The sequence below is a fragment of the Corella eumyota genome, chromosome 5 (genome assembly GCF_963082875.1).
Source record: "Corella eumyota chromosome 5, kaCorEumy4.1, whole genome shotgun sequence".
Taxonomy (NCBI): domain Eukaryota; kingdom Metazoa; phylum Chordata; class Ascidiacea; order Phlebobranchia; family Corellidae; genus Corella; species Corella eumyota.
The window spans coordinates 14,074,156-14,097,717 of NC_137494.1; the positions used below are offsets into that span (position 1 = coordinate 14,074,156).

At 28.1% G+C, this 23,562-nt stretch overlaps 3 protein-coding genes across 3 annotated transcripts; 1 reads left to right on the top strand and 2 right to left on the bottom strand.

The window, feature by feature from the left end:
* The first annotated feature begins 184 nt into the window (after positions 1-184).
* Positions 185-5,786, top strand: LOC145752854 (uncharacterized). The gene is made up of 9 exons (XM_082569212.1): positions 185-383; positions 1,532-1,591; positions 2,117-2,211; positions 2,505-2,540; positions 2,923-3,049; positions 3,128-3,240; positions 3,317-3,353; positions 3,681-3,723; positions 4,101-5,786. The coding sequence occupies exons 1-9, from the start codon at positions 215-217 to the stop codon at positions 5,410-5,412; spliced, it is 1,992 nt and encodes a 663-aa protein (XP_082425338.1). The 5' UTR covers positions 185-214; the 3' UTR covers positions 5,413-5,786.
* Positions 5,787-6,302: 516 nt separating this feature from the next.
* LOC145753552 (uncharacterized) lies at positions 6,303-14,246 on the bottom strand. The gene is made up of 19 exons (XM_082569957.1): positions 14,087-14,246; positions 13,871-13,960; positions 13,492-13,655; positions 13,094-13,177; positions 12,010-12,173; positions 11,654-11,709; positions 11,531-11,580; positions 11,348-11,426; positions 11,108-11,212; positions 10,599-10,775; positions 10,114-10,379; positions 9,720-9,916; positions 8,849-8,938; positions 8,486-8,601; positions 8,085-8,292; positions 7,324-7,489; positions 7,111-7,185; positions 6,776-6,875; positions 6,303-6,457 (listed from the first exon to the last, which is right to left on the bottom strand). Exons 1-19 carry the CDS (start codon positions 14,244-14,246, stop codon positions 6,303-6,305), a joined length of 2,502 nt encoding a protein of 833 aa, XP_082426083.1.
* A 5,055-nt stretch (positions 14,247-19,301) lies between these two features.
* LOC145752166 (3-oxoacyl-[acyl-carrier-protein] reductase FabG-like) lies at positions 19,302-22,448 on the bottom strand. The gene is made up of 7 exons (XM_082568391.1): positions 22,169-22,448; positions 21,547-21,680; positions 21,307-21,441; positions 20,602-20,698; positions 20,411-20,521; positions 20,243-20,279; positions 19,302-19,873 (listed from the first exon to the last, which is right to left on the bottom strand). Exons 1-7 carry the CDS (start codon positions 22,203-22,205, stop codon positions 19,663-19,665), a joined length of 762 nt encoding a protein of 253 aa, XP_082424517.1. The 5' UTR covers positions 22,206-22,448; the 3' UTR covers positions 19,302-19,662.
* Positions 22,449-23,562: the final 1,114 nt, after the last annotated feature.

Genomic DNA, 23,562 nt, shown 5'->3' on the forward strand with positions numbered 1-23,562 from the left:
CATTGTTTATTATCATACATTTCGATGATTTTACAACCAACTGCACTTAAAACTCAACCCTTGAAGATCTCTCGGAGCGGAACCGCCTTAAAAAGAAAAACAATATGACGTCATGCGTCTAAGGAATTCCAGCTAAGACTTAAAAGCACAAGTCGCTGCCTTAATCTAAAATTTTTCATTTTCGTAACATAAGCTTCTACCTAGAGCTAGAAACATGAAGTGTTTAACTTTTTATTTGTGTTTGGTTGGCCTATTGCAATCAGTTTTAGCACAGTCAGCGTGTGCTAGTATAACTAATGCTGTAGTAGGAAGCATATGCGGAACACTAGCCTTTGTAGCATTAGTAGCCTTGGTGTTTCATCTAATTCTAAGAAAAGTTAAAAGTAAGTGCATTTATATTTATTGGTGTATTGTTATGTGTAGTTTAATATTTGGTAAAATTACTTTATCAATTATTTATAACAGCGTATAATGCATAATTTTAACTTAACCATCGCGCTATAGTGCAATATACTAAAAAATTGGTATTCAATTGACAATATACGATATATTTTATAATACAAATAATTGTATATTGCTATATTGTAACGACATTAATGATAGAGCATTTTAATAGTAAATTTATAGCTGAAAAAAATATATAAAAAATAAGACTACCTTAGCAATGGCAGCGCTTTTAAGGAATTGTTACATAACAATATAAAAAGTTTTAGTTACCAATTGAAAACAATACCTATTCACATAGGTATTGTTTTCACATATTAACAACAATAGTTAATTGTAACCTAATACTTTACTGTATTATATTTAATAGCATTCAATTCCAATGGCTCTAAGTGCTTTTATATTATTTCTTAATTTCGTTTCGAATGAAATACGCTTAATAGGAAATCAAATTAAACATAATTTTTAAAGTTTTTTATAACCTTGTTTAGTATAGGAAATTAAATAACTTTTCATGGCTTATAATATAACAAATATTGTTTTATTATCACATATATATAGATTGTTTTTTGATCGATTTTTATTGATCAATATTTGAAAAATAATCGTTAGTTTTGCAACTATTTTATCTGCATGTTTTACATATATTTATATATATTTTTTTGGTAATAAATTTGATTTACTTTGGATTTTTTTTAAAATATTTTTGTTCGTATACATATATATATATATATATGTGATTAGATAACAAAACTTTTATAAACCTTTTAAAATATTTAAACCTGTTATTTAGGCTACATTCGTTTTCGTTTTTTGGCATTTAAATTAAAGGTTAAAAATACAAAAACCGTGACATGAATCAGAAGTTTTGCATGACTGAATAATAGTTTAAGTTTAAAAAACATAACAATTTAATTTTAAACCTCAGATTTTACAATTTTTTTTTAAGTTTTTAAAATCAAAAAAAAAAAATTTTTTTACAAATTTTTAGCAATTGTATTAATATATGTTTGTTCTTACAATATAAAAAACACTATTTTAAATGGCTATAGTTTTAATTTTTAAAATATGTTTTATTTTATTTTAGAAAAGGAGCATGAACGTAGTTTAACTGGTTATGATAATCCACTCACAATAGATGAGAAAGGTAATTTAACATATTTTTAATTAAATTGGTTTCTATATTAACCTAAAAAAAAACTTATATTTAATTTACTTTGATGTAAAATGGTGTATTTACAAACCCATGGCTAGTAGATTAAGATTAACTACTTAAATAAATTTTACAATAGTATAATATCTTCTTATTATGTTTTTTATTTTAAAAAATTTATTAAAACATTTTGATGTGGAAAGGTCGACTTTACCGTGTCTAAACGTAAAGTAACATTTGTTACCCAGACCCAGTCTCGAGTTGCTTTTGTTAGTTACTGCATTGTTACTCTAGTTGTTTTGTCTTTCTTAAACGGTTGACTAACTTAAACTGCCAAAAAAAATCTTAATTTAATAAAGCTTGGCAAACGATATATAAGTATAAGTTTTTTATTTGCGGTGCATAGGTAAATTATCACGGGCAAATATTAGTTAAGAGTTGCAACCATATTACAACAATTAAAATACCATATGTCAGGCTATAAACTATTTTTAAATATGTTATGTTATATATTTACAGGTAAAGACAAGGGCAATGGGTTCACCCCAAAAAGAGAGGTTATTTCGTACGAAAATATCGATATAGAACAGCCGAGTGACAATGAAGTATTCTCGGTAAGACAATGGGTTTTGTTTCAAATTATTGTTTTTTAATTTAAAAAAAATAAATAGTAATATTATTTTTGGGTTTTGTATTATTTATTTTTTGGAATAATGCTAAAATTAATATTAGATATACCGTTCAACAAAAAAAATACATATATAAAAAACTTATTAACCCTACTATTTTAAATGATATTAAATTTAGTATAAATTACCACTTATTTTTATTAAATTTTGTTAAATAAAATGTGGCAATAAAACGCCTACTCAAAAATGAATCAAAAAACTTTAATTTTGATATTTAGAATGAGAATACAACCGACGATTTGGGTTCAAGTGACGTAAGTAAATCATTGAACCGTTACATTTAGGGTGTGTTTTTATTGTGACGTAAAAGGCAACATTATATATTTTATTCTAGAACTATAATCTTTAAATCAAAGCCAACATTTCGTTTTGATTTTCTCATTTGAAATTTTTGGTGTAAAAAATGTTTTTCTGTCCAAATTTATGTTTTTAATAGTTAAAAATTTATTTAAATTACATTTTTATAATTTAATTTTAAATATTCACAATATAAATTACCAACATATTAGTAAATGAATGAATAAGACCAATTATTGAGAATTTGTCTAAAAAATATTTATGTAATTTAAAAATTTTTTTCTTAATTTTACTTAATTTATTTTTTTTAATTTTTTTATTTTTTTTAAATTTTTGCAGGCGCACACTTGTTTATTAGACAACAAAACTCATCCAACAAACGGGTTCTCGGTGATTCCCCAAGACGGGGACATTGTAATCGCTGACGTTAACAAAATTGGGCCAGCTTACGGAAAACTTCACGAAGGTAAAAAAAGCAATTTTAAAGATAGATTTTTAATAACAAATTTTAAAATTTAAAAAAAATTGTAATTATATTTTGTAGGTGATTCAATAGTTAGTGTAACTGTATTTTTTGATGATATATCATATGAAAATGCTCTTACGCTTTTAAGTACAGCAGCTCCATATAAAGTAGCAGTTTCAGTGACTAAAAAGGTACGAAATTAACGTTTTGTAATGTTATAAAACATTGTACAATGTATGTTAGTTAAACTTTTATTATATTAAATAGATTCCAAGACAGACTTTGCAAGTACAAGTGGAACAAGGTAAACAAACAACTTTTTTGTATATATCTTTATCCTCGTTGTGGGAGAGTCAAATGCGCGACTTAAACATAGAGTAACATCAGTTACTCCGACCCAGTCTCGAGTTGCCTGTGGCAGTTTGGGATATTATAGATTATAATTGCCCGGTAATTATACTGCTGATTAAGTGCTGGCTCAGCAGGAGGTAATACCGTTAATAGCACCTTACTCAAAGGCGTTGCGGCATGAGATCCGTAGGGTTTGAACCCACGACCTCATGTGCGGTGTGGCAAGTGTTTTCTTAATTTCTGTATACTTATATTCAACTATAAAATTTATATTTTACAGAAGTACCCTCAACATATTATCAAGAAGTCGACACAGAACCAAGGTTCAAAATGTTTTAATTTTTTTTAAATTTAATAATTTCAAACCATTTACTGAATCTGTAACATTGTATTTTAAATGGTTTAAATATTACATTTTTAGTCCTTTAGTGAAATTGTAATTATTTGCTGAATTAAAAAGCAATGCTCAATACTGCCCAGCTCAAAACCAATCCAAGCCTGGAGCAAATCTTAGACCATAATCCCATTTAATAATTTAATAATCAGACAAAAGTGTTTAAAACTGGTTAAGATACTTAAGACTGGTTTAAAACTATGTACTTTTTTGACATAATAAATTAATCGTTATTGCGTCATAAAGGGTAGTTTTTTGTAGGCAACAACATAAGTACTTAATGTATTATTGTCTTTTTTTTTCTAGAGTACATGAAGAAACAACTGTGCAAACAGTGACCGAACAACCTCTCGAAAGTGCGCCACCTACCGCCATCGACAACCCAGTGTACGCAGTTCCACACGCTCGAAGGGACAACACTTTAAAACGGAAAAGTTCCCCCGAAATTCCTCCCCCTTACGTACCTTCGTCTTCTTCTTCGTGTAGTGAGGATGACGTCACTGTGATCACGACACTGCCACCTGTTGACAAAAGTTCGGAGGAACCTCTGCACGGTAAACATTACTCTTCAGCGTCATCTAGCGATAAAGAAGAGGAAAAACAGGACACATCAGATAAAGAAGACTCGCCGCCGACATCTAGTGACGATAGAGAGGTTGTAGTCGAACCACAGGAGGCGCAACGGAGTCGCTCCAATTCAACAACATCAAATTCTAGTTCCAGCAGTAAAAGTAGCAGCAACAAAAGCAAAAATTTCGACGAGACATCAAGTGATCAAGACTCTTCAAAAAAAGAAGAATTTTATGTAGCCGAGGAGCAACCAGAGCCTCCAGTTTACGAAACTCCATCTAAAAAACGGGAAGAAATTGTGTTTACATCAGGCTGGCGCAAACTTGTAAAACTTCTTGATCTTCACAAAGCTGGTCTTGTTAATGAAGCAACTATGAAAAAACTAGAGTTTGGGCATTTAAAGGAGGCTGACGTTGCTAAAGATTTGAAACCGTTTCTCTGTGGTGAGGAACCAATTGCTGGCTTGTTGATTAGCGAGACTGGAGAACGGATGTCTTTCTTTGATGCCTCAAAACAAGGTATTATACGACGTGGAACAGGGGTGAGCCTACTGGAAGCCCAGGCTGCGACTGGCAGCATTATTAACCCAACGAACGGCGATAAAATGACTGTTGATGAGGCAAAAGAAATAGGGTTGTTGGATAAACAAATTGCCGCTGTGCTTATACGAGCTGAAAGGGCTGTCAATGGATACGAAACCCGACTTTCAGATGAACCGTTGTCACTTTTCCAAGCTATGAAACGAAAATTAATTGTTGAGAACCATGGAATTCGTTTGCTGGAAGCTCAAATTGCAACCGGTGGAATTATAGACCCAAAAGCCAATCATCGCTTGCCGCTAGAAGTCGCGTATGAGCGGGGTTTGTTCAACGACAAGCTTCGACAGATTTTAGATGACCCTTCTGACGATACGAAGGGATTTTTCGACCCAAACACGGGCGAGAATTTAACTTACATGGAGCTGTTAGAGAGATGTGTAATTGACCAGGAAACCGCGCTAAAACTTTTGCCATTTAGTAATACTCCGAGACGAGGCAAAACTCTTTAAAATAATAACGGACAAAAGCGTAAAAAAAGCTGCCTAGATGCGATAACCGTGCTTATACAAACCTTAACTATTTTAGAACTAGCAAAAATAAGACTAGCTTTATGTTTAAGCAATTTAATTTACACTACACTTGCTTAAAACGAATTTTTTTTTGAATTATTAAAATATAGAACAAAAAATTGTTTTTTACCTAACTGCTGAAATTTTTTTTAATATATTAACACCTTTTTATGTTTTAATTAACATTCTAATTTTAGAAATCATAGAGTTAGAAATCATATTTATAACACTGCGTTTACTCTATTATATTTGCACTTTTTTAACATACCTGTATATACTTTTGCGCATTAAATATATATCGTAATAAATGCCATACTAATTAAAAATATTAAACTGTCTTTATTAAAAGTGCTTTTAACAATTTTATTATTCCGTTTAACAAAACATTTATATTACATTAGAATCACAATTATACAGTATATTAACGATGCATAAGAAAACAGAATTACATAAATATAGAAGTAAATGATTGGTAAATACAGACAGAAATGCAATAAAATTACAAAAGTTTTACAAAAATACTTAAATTCGTAAAAAATAAGGGTATAAATATTGCAATACATAAATTATACAATGATATTAAAATTAAACATAACTCAAAATAACAAACGCTGTTTGTATATATCAATTAAGAAATATAAATATGTAAAAAATAAAGTCGACAAATGATCAATTTTACAGTATATACATTGCAGTCAGATTATTATTATTCTTAAAAAACACAATTATTAATTTATTGAGGACAAACGGAAAATACAAATAATTGAAATACATGAATTTAAACTTGACAACACTGTTGTTTTCAAAAAAAACTTGCTCTTCAAACTTAACTAAGCAGTTTGTATTTTAGTAATAAAACCATGACTTTTTGAGCTGTGTGCTAATGTATTTCGACGATTCAAATCAAAATTGGATTCTTCATGGACAGAATTTGGCGATGAAGCATTTTCTTCTGATTTTTCTCCGTAACTTTTAATACTCGGGTCTGTAAAGGTAAATTGAATTTTTAAGATTTATTTTTTTGTATTTTGGTTCTTATTTTAAATATTAATAAATTACATTTTAAACTTAAAGGTAGTGTAGTTTAAATAGTTAAAAATTTGTCTAAAATAACTTTCCAAAACGTAAATAAACTACGGTATACCCTGCACGCTGCTTTTGGCGTTTATTGCTTAAAACTAGAACCCTTGGGTTCGATTCCGAATGACTACAACCAAATTTTTTTTATTTTACAAATTGAAGTATTGCCAAAAACAAAAAGTTAACAATAAAAAGGTTGTAAAAGTTATACGTTTACACTTACCGTTGGAATAGTTAAGGCTAGAGACCTCCAGCAAGTTTAAAAACGCACGTGGGTCTTCTCTTAACTCTTGACCTCGCTTACTACCTAGAATATTAGTTGGCTGTCGGTTAAAGACAACCAAATATAGGTTTACAAATTGGTTAGTAACATGCTTTAAACTATAGCTATATGAGCGATATTTTGTACGCATTTTTCAGCGTATACATGATATTAGATGCTATTAAAAAAAAGTTTATTGCAAAATGTAAAACCATGTCAATAACTATAAATTTTAAATGTACTTTATGTTGTTAATTAATTGTTTTTTTGAAGTATTTTTGGTTGGGGTAAATTACCTTGTTTTGACATTTGGCGACCTCTTGTGCTCGTTTAATATGGGCGCAGATGTCAGCACTGCATAAGCCAGGAACCTAAATTAAATCAGAAGTTTAAAAACTTTGATTTAAAATTTGTTCTTGCAAAATTTTATGTATAAAAAAAAGCGTTTTAAGATTTTTGTAAAAAATTCTACGTCTATATATAAAGTGGAATTAGTGACAAGATGTTACCTGCTTGTAAGTTTTCTTTGTATTCGTCTGTATACCATGCTTCGTTCTTAAATGTAATCTCAGTTGACTTTTATGTCGAAATTTCACGCAACATCTTTCACAAGAATACGGTTTCTCACCAGTATGTATACGCAGATGTGACTTCAGCGTTTGTAGGTGTCTAAAACTGTATCACAATAGCTGGAAGTTATCATTAATCTCAAAACACTGACTCATACAATAAAGCTTTAAAAAATCTAAAAGTTAGTGGAAGTGTTTTATTAATAAATACACTTTTTGTTGTTATAATCGAAGGAAGTATGGTATAGGACAATGAAATACGCTTAATTCTAACTCCTTTGTGTGATATAGTCGTTAGTGCTAATGATCTATTGTTGAAGATCCGTTTACTAATAACGGTGTTAATAAACATTGCATCATTTTTAAAACACAATAGGGTATTATATTAATGATTGGTTTTGGTTTTACGTACTAAAGTGCTTTGTTAAAAGTGGTAATTCAAATGGGTAGTTTATAAAATACGGTTTTGTACTGCGAATCGTTTTACGCAGAAGTTTTTAGGCAACTATAAACACTTTATTAAAAGAACTCTGTGACAGTGAGAATTGAACTATGAACCTTTAGTTCAAGAAAACAAACAATGTTTATTTGTACAAATAACTGATAAAAATTGCATATATTTAGACAACTTGTTAGACTAACTTTTTACTTAAAACAATACCTAATATTATTACCTAAAATAGAAAGATTTTTATATGTACCTTGTTCCGCATATATTACATGGATACGGTTTCTCTCCTGTGTGTATAAGTACATGAGCTCTTAGATGGGCAACTTGTACAAATCTAGCGCCACAAGTGTCGCACTTGTAAGGTTTTTCGCCGCTGTGGATTCGCATGTGAGTTTTTAGGTTGGCTGGTCGGTTAAAGTTAGCCTCGCATAAAGGACATTTGTAAGGTTTGCCAGAATCTAAAACAATATTGTGTTAATTCAAAAGATAAATAATGATGTTAAATTTAAATTCTAACTGTAATACTAAGAGTCTAGTATTATCAATATCAAAAAGTGTCTTTGAAGTATAATAAATTGCATTAGATTAGTTTTCTAAAAGCAGAATTTAATACAGAAATAAATAAGTTTAATGATAAAACTGTTGACTTACCAGATTTTTTGTTGGTTTGTTTTTTCGTTGTTTCCTCATTTTTCTGTGGTTGTAGTTTTTCATTATTTGAAGTATTGTCGTTATCTTGACTAACCGAGTCCCGGCGTATATTATTTCTGTTGATTTAAAACATATAAATGGTTTTTAAATGTTGACTCGTTTTTAATTTATTTTATTTATTTATTAAATTAAGTTTTAGCGCACCAGCAGCGATAATTTTAAACAAGACAATAAACAATATATTAGTGCAATCAACTAAAACACGACAAAGGCATTTCCATAATTTAAAATGTATCATAGTTACTACAATTTATCACATATAGGCTACCAATACCTTATATTATTAAACATTTGGGCACTTACCTGTCAGGAATAGGAGGCCTTGGGTTTAAACGATCGAATCGTGATTTTTTTGCCTCAACAAATCGAGAAAACGTTTCTTCAGGTTGTTCTCTATTTTAAAACATTTCGGTTATATCAACTTATAAGTAATGTAAGTTACAACAACTTATTATCAGGCTTTTTCTTATTGTTAGGTTTGCTGTGGTCTGTTTACTTTTATATATTAAGTGTCGTAGGGAAGGGAAGTACCAACACTTTAAACTTATTTATTTAATGTATTATATTTAAGGTTAGTTGACTATGTTGTAGGGTAGTATAAAACCGATTGCAAAACTATGTCATGTTAAAAACCATGTGTAAATATGTAATAACTATGTCATGTTATAAAACCATGTGTAAAAATGTAATAACTATGTCATGTTAAAAAACCATGTGTAGAAATGTAATAACTATGTCGTGTTAAAACCATGTGTAAAAATGTAATAACTATGTCATGTTAAAAACCATGGGTAGAAATGTAATAACTATGTCATGTTAAAAACCATGTGTAAAAATTTAATAACTATGTCATGTTGAAAAACCATGTGTAAAAATGTGATAACTATGTCATGTTAAAAAACCATGTGTAGAAATGTAATAACTATGTCACGTTAAAAACCATGTGTAGAAATGTAATAACTATGTCGTGTTAAAACCATGTGTAAAAATGTAATAACTATGTCATGTTAAAAACCATGGGTAGAAATGTAATAACTATGTCATGTTAAAAACTATGTTTAAAAATGTAATAAATATATCATGTTAAAAACCCATGAAACTGGTTTCGTTATTTTCTACAATGCATGATTGTTTTGTTAATTTCCTTGTAAGAATTAATGTGCAAAAACTTTACCTTATTCCTGGCATATGCCTGTCTTCCCTCTGTTGTGTTAAAGGTGAATAAGGTTGCGATATATGAGGTAGGTTAAAGGGTTGAATACGTTTTGAACCTGGCGTGAACATGCCTTGATAACATGGAAATAACTCTCTGTTAAAATGTGGAAAATTCGCTTGTGCAAGTCGATGTCGAAACATATTTGCCCATGGGTTCTGTAAACAAAGGAGTTTTAAATATTTTCTTGCTTTATAAATGTAAGAGTCATTTTTATTCTTCTGATTTTGAAATTTAAGATGTTATAACTCCATGCAAATTGTGTGACATTTTTAAACGTGTTATACATTACGCCAAGTAACTTTAAACAGCTTAAAGTTTTTATTGTTTTGTTAAGTATTTTGAAATGTTCTACCTCGTGCCAGTTTACACCACCATTGGGTGAAGTATTAAACATTGGTTTGATCAAGGGACTTGAAGCTACTGGTCTTATCCAGTCTTGGAGTTGTTGAGTAAAGTTGAAACGACTGTGTAAACCATAACTGAATTGCTTCTCCCAATCTGCCAGAAAATGGTTGTGGTAATTAGGTGTTGGTTTTTCGTGGTTGTCTGATAACAATTTTTCTGCGGAAAACGATAAACTTTCACGTTTTCTCTGGGCAGAAGTTGGCGAAGCATCATCTTGAATAATTATACGAAACATTTATAGCTATAACCATTAGCAATTTAAATACAAAATCAATAAACAAGTCATCATCTACTTAAACTTTCTTTGGTAAATGTTTTTTTTTTGGTTAAAAGTAATGACTGTTAAATCAATGTTTAGACCGTAAAGTTGTTCATTAAACAACAGTTTTTAAATATATCACAAACGCTTTTATTATTACAACATAAACATACCTTTATTTGTTTGTTGTGTAGTTGTAAATACATCTGAATCTTGAGATTGGGTCAAGTCGTTATTTTTTGCGAAAAATTGATATTTTTTTAAGTGGGGTCCAGTGTTTATATAAGTTGGTGATATATTAGATTGCTTGTTAATGAATGGTTTAAAGTCGTTCTGCATACGCTCATCAACTATTAAACAAAAATTGGGTATTTTTAAGTTTATATAATATATTTTTGTTATGTTACATTGGCTAAACAAAGCGTTAAACATTTAAATTTTTTTGTCCGAAGGTCTTTTTTGTTTTTTTTTAAACTATTTAAAATTTTTAGAAATTTTACGCGTTTTTTTAAAGAAAAGACAGTAAAAATTTAACTGAAATAGCATAATATTTTTGTTTATAAATGTTTAGTATATTAAAATTTGTGTAATTTGTTGTTTAAAATAAAGATTTACAATTTATTTAACATGGTTTTTGTTAAAGAAAGCATTAATCTATTAAAATTAACTGTTTAATTTTTACCATTTAATTCTTCATGTAAATCATTAGACTTAAACTTATGATGTGATAAGGAAGATCTTCTGTATTTGTTGTTAATATCAGCGTACGTAGTCGGTAAAACAGGTTCTGTAAAAGAAAAAAATGATTAAGATGTCTTTGTTGTTTACTTAATTTTTAAATTATTTATGTTATTGTTTAATGTATAGTATTAACGTAGCTTTTTGGGCAAGTGTTTTTAATCAAGTTTAAGAAATAGTGTACCTGATATACGACGTTGTTTTGCTATTTCTAACCCAGGATTTTCGTATTTTAAATTCGTTTTTATTGTTAGATCTTTTGGCTAAAAACAAGAAAATGTTTTAAATTTAGATAAAAAATTAAATGTTTTTAAATTTAAACCAAGTAAAATTATGATTTTTAAATTGTAGTTTCGAAATGCATTACCTCTTCGTTTGAGAATTTTCGCTGGGAACTTGCGCTTGTAAAATCATTATCTAAATAAAAAACAAAATTATTTTTGTAAATTCTTGAAATATTCACATTTTTAATATTTTTTTTTAAATTTACCCTCGCTTGTTGGTATGTAGTTGTTATTAACATCAGCAGACCGGTTCTTTTTGTATCTGTATATAAAATAAAATTAAAAATTAGTCCAATAAAATTAAAATAAAAGTAAAAATTGTAAAAATGTACTGTTATAAAATTTTTTTTTTTAATAATGTTTAAATATTTGGAGTAGTTAAGAGTAATGATAAACATTGTTTTCTTTTGGCTAGGCCGAAGTAATTGTTAACCAACTTGATATGGATATTACCTCTTTCCTGTACTAGGAATAGATTTCGTAGAAATGATAATTTATTGAAATATTAATTACATTGCAATACAAAACTAGATTGTACTAAAACTTTAATATTAAAAATTACCGTTCGCAAAAGTCGCTGAGTTTTTGGACTTTGGTAACTTCTGCCACGTGTTTTAAATCTTTAATTGTTTCGTCATTTATCAGGGTTTCCCCCGTGTAAACGAAATCCAGCAATAATTCAATTCCTGTCGCGGAAACACTGTCAATTTCAAGAATGTCAATGTTCTAAAAAGGAAAAAAAAATTAAATTTAAAAGCTTAATAAACAGTCAAAACCAAGATAATAATACGTTATTGACACATATATATAGAGACTGGGCTAGGGTAACAAATGTGACTCTATGTTTAGGTCATAAAGTTGCTACAACGAAGATATACATAAGCAATAATAATAAACAACACTTATGGCTAATAAAATTATAACTAAAGCATTATTTTTAGACCGGGACGATTTTTTAAAGCAGAATGTAAAAAATAAAAATTGACATATTTAATTTAACATTAATACCAAAATCGAAATACAATTAATAATTAACAACGCTAAATTTTAAATATTCACCGCTTCTACTTTAAGTGTTTTTTTATTAAAAGACCTCGTGACTTTATAACACCTGTAATTGTATATAAACCGAACTGAACCCGAAAACGTGTAATTAACCACGCGATTTATTAATTTATTTATAATCTCCGCCCTTAGGCATTCGGCCAAGCGCGCTGTCCAGCCAAAAAAACGTCACATCAAAAACAATATTTATTTTTCAAGCCTTGAAGTTATCGCATTTAATTAGCTTTGGGTTTATGTTACAATGACGTATTAATGCTATCACGGAAAGCAATTATGTTGTTAAATTTAAAAAAATAACTTTTTTAAATTAATTTTTTTATTGAACAGTTGTTAATAACGTCGTAAAATGTAGCAAAGTTGTTCGTAAATTTAATAAAATCTTTACTTTAAGAGCTTTAATTAATTTGATACTATAAAATATACTGAATTACGTTCAATTAAAACTGATAAAAATACAATTTATTATGTTGTTGTAACTATAATAAAGAAATACAACTATGCCTAAAAATATTTTAATATAAAACGTTATTAAACTTTTTTTTATTTTACTGTAAAATTTTTTTTTTTAGTTTTTTATTTACCTCTTTCGTTTGAAATTCCGATAATAATTTTTCGCCAAAATATTGACTGCATGAAGCTAATACTGCCTTGTGAGCGTAAAAATCCTGTAAAAATATTATTAATTTACATTTTGCTATTTTTAAACATAGATTTTTACGTTCTATATTGCCTTTTAAAAAAAATATTTAAATTTTTTTGAAATATTTTTTAAACTTGTTTAAAAAATTGGATTTATTGAAATTGTGATATTTAATATTCTCAGAATTTGATCGAATCCTAGACGAAAGTTGTCTAGACTTTTCTGAACATTTCTTCGAACAAAATTATTCGAATTTCACAAATTATAGCGGCGATAATTTACGTGTGAAATTTTTAAAATTTAATAGAATTTCTTATTTGTAAATTTTTTCACACTTACATGGATTCCCACTCTTATTATGACGTCACACAATAAGCGTCGATGACGTAGTTGGTTGAGATTCGCTAACATTCCGTTCCCGTAGTTAGGGGTTGTGTTTGAATCGTTGTGATTTTTAGGGTCCTCTAATTTAACGCCTTTATTGTATGTTCGATCTAAAGTTTCTGGGAAACGGTAAAAACGCATTTTAGGGTAAAAATGTTTTAAATTTAGAATTAAACTTTCTCTTTTTAAAGGTAAAACATCAAAAAAACAATTATTATAAACGTTTGGTTGTTATATAAATAATATGAGTAATTTTTTTATTGTGAATTATAAATTTTTTGGTACGTATAAAAAATTCAACTTGAAAATTTGATTTAAATATTTAAAATCGAACCTTTTTCATCAATTTGTAATTCGTTTTGTGTAGAATTTTCACATGAGTTATTATTCATACTTAGGTCGTATGGTTCGCTGTCTATTGGTTCTAATTTAGATAATAAAAAAATGTAAATATTTAAAACAATATTTTTATGTTGTTTTTAAAAAAAAATTTACAACAATTTTTTTTTTAATTTTAAAATTCGCGAAAAAATTTGAAATTTTTTTTTACCTTTTGATGAAAAGTTTTCTTCGTTTTCCGCCATTTTCACAGAGGAATCCGCGGATCCCGGATTTGTGTCGGAATCCTCCGGGAATGAAGTTGTTTCGTTGACAAGCAACTTCACTAAAGTCTCGTTGGAATGAGGTCGCTGCGAAAAAATTTCCGCCATTTTGAAATTAATTTAAAAAAAATTTTGCTAAAAAAAAATAATTTATTTTAATTTTGATAAATTTTAAAAAACCTTACTATAATTATAATTTAATTTTAAAAATAAAACAAATTTTTTTATAATAATATTTTTTAAAATATTTACTGAAATATTTTTTAGGCATTAAATCTTTTAAAATCGTATTTAGTTTATATCGTCTGATCTCTTAAATTTTTAACTAAATTTTAAACATTTTTTAAAAGTAATTTTTTAACTGAGTTATTAGTAGTAGGACTAAAAAATTGCAATGGTCTATTCTATTATAACTGCAGCAGTCTTTATATACCTTCTTCTTATGATAAAAGTAAACTTAGTTTAAGTTAAATTACGTAACGGATGTTAAACCCAAAACGATGCGCAAAAAAAAATTAATATTTAGTTATTTTTTCCCCTTTTTCAGCCACTATAGTTAGGGAATATTTTTTTATAAATATTTAGGTTTGCCGTATTGACTTTTAGCCTATAGTGCGACAACGCAGTTCCAAGTAAATTTCAAAATTTGGAAAAACCATTTTGGAAACATATTAAATTCGATCTTGAATAATCGAGATGATAATGAAGTTGCTAATTTCCTCATAACATTAATTCTAGGATCGATTAAATGCAGACTCCAACGCCGAATGCGTATTTGACCTGCAAAAATCTTAATTTTATTTTATTTAATCGATTAATATTACTAAACTGTTTTTATGTTAAGCATATTTATAACTTATTTGACATTTTTTTTGGTTGAACTAAATATACCTAAACCTTGTGCGCTTAAAATTAAATAACTGCATTCAAAAATACGTAATATAATTTCTGATGTCAGGGCCACGTTGTTAGCGCACTTTTACTTTCAATTAGAAGCCTACCTACACTTCAGCGCTTGCAAGTTACCGCGTTTTTAGCGCAAGAAAAACCGCAAGAGCAAAATTGATATTTTAATAAACGATAAAATTTCGACCCTAATACCGTCAATCATTGGAAGTGTTAGTGTAAAAGTAATTAAGGCCGGCTTAATATCATTTCGTAGGTGATGTATTGGCGTATAAACAATAGGGTCGTTACTAAATTAACTAAGAACCAAAGTATTAAGGAAGCTATTGGAATCGAATATACGGAGTACACATTTTCGAAGACGCGCACGTGGCACGGATCAGATTTCTTTAACAGTCTGAACCCACGACTACAACTATAACCTTTGTTACAAAACGTTTTTAAAACCTTGTTGTATATTGTTTTAAATCATTAAATTAATTTTGTCATTTTTCCCTGTCGCATTGTTGTAATATTAATTGTATATTGTATTTATTATTTACTTTTATCAATGCGCGAAAAACCAAAATAAAAAAAAATAAAAATATTATATAAAAAAATATACATTTTTACAATTATGCCTTTTACTTTCTTAATTTTTTTTTGTACGTCTTTTAAAATTTGCAAAAATTAAGACCTTTAAATTTTGCAAATTACAATTTTAACTAATTTGCAATTAATTTTTTACGTATTTTAAGCATTTAAACCCTCTAATATAAAGTAAAATTGCTACCTTACTATTCTTAAAAATGTTTTTTTATTTTAAATTCTTAAAATGTTAAATTTTTTATTCCTAAATTCAGACGATTTTTAGTAAAAAATATGATATCACTAAAACTTTAAATCTAAATTCGTATAATTTAATACAATATATCGTACTGTTAAAAAAAAATACTCTAGGCTTCTAAATCAAAATAAACTAAAAACTTTTTTTAAATCTTAATCAAGGGCTACGAATAAAACGTCATCGAAATTAAATATGAGAAAAAATATTAAACTGCCACAAGTTCAAGTTGGTTTATATCTGACGTGGAATCGGTCTGCCCCTAGGTCGAACACTTAACGTATTTCAGTCGCCGAAATTTAAATCGGTATTTTGAGATTTTTAATCCTAAAAAAACGCATCAAAAGATTTTTTTTTTTTATTACATAAAAATAAATATTTATTGTATAAAATTTTAATTCGTATTTTGGTAATTTTTTTATTATAAATTTATAAAATTTACCAATTAAATTTAATGAAATTATTTTTATATTGGTTAAGTGTTCTTTAAATAAGAAATATTTTAACAAATTTTTTAATACACATTTATATTCCGTATATCGTTAGTCTATAAAAAAGGATCCAATGCTTTGCTATATTCTATTAGCTATTAATTTAGGTTTATTCAATGGAAAGCTGACAAGATTTTTAAATAAATTACAGAGTTCCATTGTTAAGGTTATAGGGCCTCGTGCAATATTGTTATAAATTACTAAATTCTATTTATTAAACGAAAATTTCGCGTTAGTGAATTGGTTAATGGGTTTACTGGTTTATAATCACTCTGATAATATGAGATAGTTATAGTTAGTTGTGGTTGCGTAAATGAACTAAAATTGAATACGTAAGAAAAATGACTTTTTCGGGAGTATAATAGTGTATTGCAAAAATTAAATTGTTGAAAATTTATATTATTTCTTGAAATAAATTTGGTTGTTTTATTATATTTTTATACAAAAACTTTGTTTTTTATATAAAAATTTGTAATAATTAATCATTTTTTAGGTATTAAGTCGTAGCACCATTTTTGCTTAATACTTTGGTTTGTTTATTATAAATTTTAAAATAATAATGACGTTAGTGCGTAAAAAATATTTATTAAAAATATTTTTTATTTTTTTCACTTGTGATTTTTTTTCTAATCACGTGCGTTTCAAAAACGTAATCAATTTCAAATTGGGATCAAAATTAGCTAAAGGCAAAACCGGGCAAAAGTTGAAACGAGTTCGTTGCTAAAGAACGACGCAAACCCGATCTTTTTTCTCTCCCATACGACCTTACTTGAGCCGATATATTAAACTACAATAACTAACATTTGACCCTATGCGCTATAGCAATACGTAGAGTCTCATTAAAATGCGCGACGCGACGTTATTATTATAAGATTGAAGTTTTGCGATCCAAATTTTTTTCTCTCTCTCGTTGACTGTTTATTATTTTTGTCGTGGCTTGGAGACTAATTTAGGTCTAAATTCGATGTTTTAAGGTAATTACAGTTCGTAGTTTTATGTTTTCTACGTGTTTCAAGCTCTTGTGACGCATCTAATAATAACTTCAATTTTTTTTTGGCTAAATGTTATAAATTAAAAATGCAATAACTTGGTAATTATAAAAATTTTGCAGTAAATTTAATTACGTGAAATTAAATAAAATATTATTTCATTAAATTTTGTATAACTTAAGTAATTTTAATACTATAACTTACATTTTATACATATTTTTGCTTATTTTTATATAGATTTTTTGCACAATATTTATAAGTAATTGCAAATAATTCTTTTTTTTTATTGGACAAAACAATTATTTACAGCAGAAGGTTCGCGTTATAAAATACGAAAGTAAATTATCCTAAACAAATGACAATTATTAGGATTATATAAGACTTATACCAGATTACATCTTTCTTTATTTACCTTACATTGTAATTATGCCTGGTTATAACCGTTAGGAAGGTTTGACATTATTTTCTATCGTACGAATTGGCGAAGTTAAATTTAGAAAATTGGAAGTTATAAATATAGCGGTTGTGAAAGTAATTAACTAATTTAGGACTTAATTGCTTATTATTGTAATTTATTTTTTTCTATAAAAATCTATGAAACTTATTTTTTACAAAAAATACGATTTATTTTTGCAAAAAATATGATTTCTTTTATTTTTGCTAAACTGTTAGAACTGAATTTTTAACCTGCTATATACTTTAATATAAATATTTTTCTAGACTGTTAAAAATTAACATTTTGCCTCGTAGTAATTAGAATCTAATCAAACGCCAGTTTTTACATTTGTATTTATAACAAAATTTAACATCATTTTATGAAATTAATATCGATGTGAAAAAATATTGAAACCAGATCTTGGTAGCCTGATAATTCCCACCAATATCATAAAACAGATCCAAATCACATTCCTAGACATAGGTTCTTATGTAGAAAGCGACAGGCAGACTATAATATACAATACAGTATTCCAGTAATATTATGTAATCCAATCTACTTTTACACTCGCTCCGGTAGCGATGTTATAATGCGCGCGTTTATTCCAAATCACGTGACTTTCTATTTCACATGACCCCTCGACGTTTGAAGTCACGTGACCTTGTAATTATTTTTCTCAGTTCAGTCGGTGTTTCGAATTATTGTCGCCTGTTTTTGTTAGGCGTAGATTTGTGTAAATGATGTCATTGTCATATTAGTTTGAACGTCCAGTAGTCTAGACTTAAACATCGGACGTTTATTTTCCAAGTAAGTTGTAGCCATATATGGAAATGTTTTAATGGTAAAGTTTTTGTTTTACTATAAGCAGTATAGGTTTTACTTCCTTAATTTTAGTATTATTGGGAAACTACTTTCTCGGAAAATTAAAGTATCGTGTATTTTAAGGGTTGTTGTATAGGGAAAGTTTAAACCTACAACATTGGGTTAAATAGTGTAATAGTGGAACGTTGTTGATTTTTTTATGAACACTTTGCATTACAAAATTATTGTGGCGTTCGTGCGACTTGAACCCGGGACCTTTAGTATCGCAACCATTTTTTAAACTTTTTTTTACTTTGATCACTTTATGGTAATAGTTTTTTGTATTTTTATTGGGAAAGGGTGTGCTGTTGTAACATGATTAAGCTATCTGTAAATGCTGGGCTTAAGAGTAAATTAAATAATGTGGCGTTGGTGCGGCTCGAACCCGAAACCTTTTGGCTCGTAGTCTGCTGCCATGGCCTGTCTACCACACTATCGGACTTTGTACCGTAACTTAATAAAATATATTTTCCGATGTTATGACACCAGCTAGCGGTTATACCACACTAACCTATTTATCATTGTGTGGTTTAATTTTTTGAACATAACGTCTATTTAATAATACTTGCACTTAACCACAATTATATATTGTATTTTATGAATTTTATTCAGTTGATTTGTAGCTTTTGATACTTTTTAAACTATATTTGAAAACATTTTGTTTTGTAAATTGGTTACGCGACAAGTCAAAAATACATTTTTAAAATAACTTGAAGAATAATGGGAAAAAAAACGAAAATACCAGAGATTTCAATTTTAATATCTGCAGCATAAAAGCTACAGTAAATGTATTACAAATTCACACTAATATATTGTAACTAAATCCAATAAATTAACATATAAATTTTAACACTAAATTAATAAAGTGAAAATTAGGTAACATAGAGATTTGGAAATTAAATGTAAAAATTTTAACAATTAATTGTAAATTATATGTAAGCATAAACTTGGTATATATATGGCTTTCGGTATTAATTTTTATATTTACAAAAAGTGGTATATTTACATAAGCACTTAACTAAGTCAATATTCTTCCCCCATCAACCATAAGACAAGTACCTGTTATCAAAGCAGCATTATCGGAAGCAAGAAATATGACAGAGTCAGCAATATCATGAACTGTTGGTATTTTACCAAGAGGATGATTTGCAAGGGAGTTTTCATAGTAAGTTTTCTGTTTGCTTTCGTCCATATATTCTTTGTAGATCGTGGTCTCCACAGTAGTAGGACTGTAAAAATTTTGTTTAGATTTAGAATTTTTTTGTAATAGTATTCCATTTTAGGTTGCCTTTTCTAGTAAAGACATTACATACTAGTAGCTGTTGAGTTTTTTAAAACCTAATAGTTTAATCAGCAGCTTAATTATCTGGCATTTGTAATTAATAATATTACAAATTGCCAAAGTCAACTCGAGACTGGGTCAGGGTAACAGATGTTACTCTATGTTTAGATCATAAAGTTGACCTTTCCACATCGGGGATAAACAAATATATAAAATAGTATATTGTTACTAACTTGCTGTTAAATAATATTATATGATTTTGGTTTAAAAAACATACAAAACTTAATAAAAATAAATAAATTAAAAAAGTTCTTACTTAACAGCATTCACCCGCACTCCAGAAGGTCCCAATTCTAATATAAAGTAATAAAAAAATTAAAAAGTACGTTTTTAAATTTAAACCAAGACAAAAACATTTAAATAATTTTCATTTTTTAAAATATGATTTTTATTTTATTAATTAGAACTTTTTAAATATATTCACCAAGAGCAATAGTTTTTGTGAACTGATCTATTGCTGCTTTAACCATATTGTATAACAACAAATTGGGATACTGATTTGTAGAGCATATGCTTGAAATATTCACAATATTTCCTTAAAAAAAAATCAACAATTACAAAAAGAAAATATTGCAATAAAAAACTAAAAATTTAGTCATATTAATTTTGTATTACCTTTGGAATTTTTGATGTATGGAATTGCCTGCTGTGTAAGATAAAACACTGATTTAACATCAACGTTAAACAACACATCGAAATCTTCTAACGTAGCCTGTAAAAAAATTAAATTTAAAAAATTGTATATGATATACATAAAGTTTAAATATTTTATTCACTTGTTCTTTACAGTCCTAGCTAATTTTCTTCTGTAATAGAGTCCAAATTTTTGCGAGGACTGTAAAGTTTTTTTTAATTGATCCATTATTTATGATATGATTTTGTATATTTCTAACTTTAGTTACCATTACCGCTATGTATGGTACTACTTGTTTATTGAATGGTTAATAAGTATATCTATTTCAATAAGGTTTTATTTAAGCATTAGAAAATGAACCAAACAGTAACACCGACAGCGGTGTAGTGGTAAAAACACTTGCTACACAACACATAAGGTCGAGGGTTTAATCCCCACTGAGCTCATGCTGTAGCGCCCTTGAGAAAGGCACTATAAACGGTATGAGTTTCTTCTGAGCCAGCACTTAATCAGCAGCATAATTATCGGGCAATTATAATTTATAATATCCCAAACTGCCACAGGCAACTCGAGACTGGGTCGGAGTAACAAATGTTACTCCATGCTCAAGTCGCGCATTCGACTTTCTCACATTGAGGATAAAGATATATACAAAAAAAATTGTTAGTACACTTAAAAGTTAATACTTGTTCCAGAGTGCCTCTTTTTACAATTCCAGCATTATTAACTAATATATCAATCCCTCCGAATTCTGCGACGGTTTTCGTTACAATACTTTTAATTTCTTCTGTTTTTTGGAGGTCTGCGACAATGGTTATCACCTAACAAATAAACAACTTTTACAACTTTTTAAACATTTTTTGATAATTAAAAAAATATATATACTTTTTATGATACACTAAAAAAAAGGTTAATGTTAAACTTACTTCTTCAGCACCAGCATTTTCACATTCCTTCTTCACATTCTCAAGTTGTTCCTCGTTTCTTCCAGTTAATGACAATTTGGCCGATTGTTTTGCAAATGCTAATGCAATAGCGGATCCAATCCCCTTCGAAGCACCTAACCAAAAGATAAGTTTAAAATATTTAAAGGTCGGTTAAAAAAATTGTTTTTTTTGCGCATAAATAAAAGATATACAATAAGTATTACATTAGAGTGGGGAAAAAATGACAAAATTAATTCTATAATATAAAACATGACATATTGTTTTAGTTACAGCAAATTTATCCTCTTGAAAAATACATATCTGTCTTGTGGTAGCATATTTAAGCCAAATTTAAGAAAAACACCCAATATAAATATCACGTGCACTCTTAGACGGAACATTTTAGCACGCGTGGTCACGCCATTTTTTACGCTTGCACGCACGAGATCTACTCGAAAACTGCCCTACTTTTCAGACTGGCTGAGACGTATACAAATATAAGATTTCCTACAAATCCATTATACAAAGTTTGGTTTTTATTTAAAGTGTCTTTAGTGGCTAACATTAAACTTGTATAATAAATAATGATCAGACGTATACAAATATAAGATTTGCCACATACCTGTAACAATAACCACTTTGTCTTCAAAATTGTTCATATTTAGGTTACCACAGCTTTAAATACAGTTAAAACTATTTAAAAAACTAAGGTTTTACTCCAGTATTAACTAACTTAGAAAATATTTGCTGACTAATGATTGCGATCGGTTTGTTTACAAACATAAGCACGTGTTTATATAGAAATCAATCAAGCGACGAATTGAGGATAAATAATTTAAAAAGGGAATTAACTAACCTAACTAAATAAAAATTTATTAATTTTTTTAACACCACTGAAAGTTATACTAAGTTATTTAACCTTTTGCCTATTCTGTTTGGTTGCCTTAACCGCACAGCTAATTCTGTTAAGTACTTAGTGGTTTTTGCTATACCCTTATTTCCATCTGATTGGGTTTCAACTATTTGCAAATTCAGCAAAACAGAGTTACAACAAAAATGTTCGCACAATATCTAAATACTCATTTAATTAACAATTAACTTATTTACAAATAATATATTCGTAAGAACTGTTTAAACTTATTAATATTTTATTTTATTTAAAAAACAGCTTTGCTGTTCTATACTTTTACATATGTTTAACGTTTTTTTAAATTAAATTTATTATTTTTTTTAAATTAGATTTATCATTTAAACTGCACTAGTTTATAAAACCTACTTGCAAAATTTTAATTCGTAATATTAAGATTTACGAAAGTTATGACGGATTTATTCAATATATATGCGACATCGCAAAACTTATATTTTTGTGTTTTACTAGAACTGTATTCATATAACTAAGATTCAAGTTAAATTATTTTTGTTTATCTTTACTAAAACAAAAGTTATAGAATTTTTTTGTATTATACAGTTTCGTGATAAGTGTTGCATAAATAACAAATGTGTTTGTACTAACAATCAATACAACAGCAATTATAACGAAAGAAAGACTTTTTATTGTGTTGTTAATTGTTTTGTCTTTTAAAATATTAGTTTTAATTTTTGTTTTGATACAATTTTTCATTTTGTTACTAGGTACGCAAAATTGCAAGTGTCGTTGTACTGTGTTGGTAGCCTAGTGGTAAGGCGTCTGGCTTATGATCACAAACTCCCAGTCCTATTCTTGCGGTTGTCCGCATAAAATTTAAATTCTAAAAATTTAAAACAAAAGTTTGTTTTCTGAAATCGGCATATTAACATCATTTTGGGGGCAAAAATTGTTTTTTTTTAGTCATTTTGGGGCAAAAAATTTCTTTCAATCTAATTTGAGTCAGTTTAACGTCTTTAAAATTAAGTTTTTGTCGAATTTTGATGACTTACTTTTTTTCTCCAAAACAGCGATTTTCGACATTTTCTACAAAGGTATATATAGCCTTGGTGTTTTTGCTAAATTTGGCCGAAAATAAAATAAAAATATTT

Excerpts from the sequence above, each read along its gene's own strand:
- LOC145752854 (XM_082569212.1), top strand. The coding sequence starts at position 215 with ATGAAGTGTTTAACTTTTTATTTGTGTTTGGTTGGCCTATTGCAATCA. Across the intron at positions 384-1,531 it reads AATTCTAAGAAAAGTTAAAA|AAAAGGAGCATGAACGTAGT; the intron begins GTAAGTGCATTT and ends ATTTTATTTTAG. Across the intron at positions 2,212-2,504 it reads GTGACAATGAAGTATTCTCG|AATGAGAATACAACCGACGA; the intron begins GTAAGACAATGG and ends TTTGATATTTAG.
- LOC145753552 (XM_082569957.1), bottom strand. The coding sequence starts at position 14,246 with ATGGCGGAAATTTTTTCGCAGCGACCTCATTCCAACGAGACTTTAGTG. Across the intron at positions 11,213-11,347 it reads AAAACAACGTCGTATATCAG|AACCTGTTTTACCGACTACG; the intron begins GTACACTATTTC and ends TTTCTTTTACAG. Across the intron at positions 6,458-6,775 it reads TAGCCTTAACTATTCCAACG|ACCCGAGTATTAAAAGTTAC; the intron begins GTAAGTGTAAAC and ends TTACCTTTACAG.
- LOC145752166 (XM_082568391.1), bottom strand. The coding sequence starts at position 22,205 with ATGAACAATTTTGAAGACAAAGTGGTTATTGTTACAG. Across the intron at positions 21,681-22,168 it reads CAAAGTGGTTATTGTTACAG|GTGCTTCGAAGGGGATTGGA; the intron begins GTATGTGGCAAA and ends TCTTTTGGTTAG. Across the intron at positions 20,699-21,306 it reads AAAGAGGCACTCTGGAACAA|GCTACGTTAGAAGATTTCGA; the intron begins GTATTAACTTTT and ends ATTTTTTTACAG.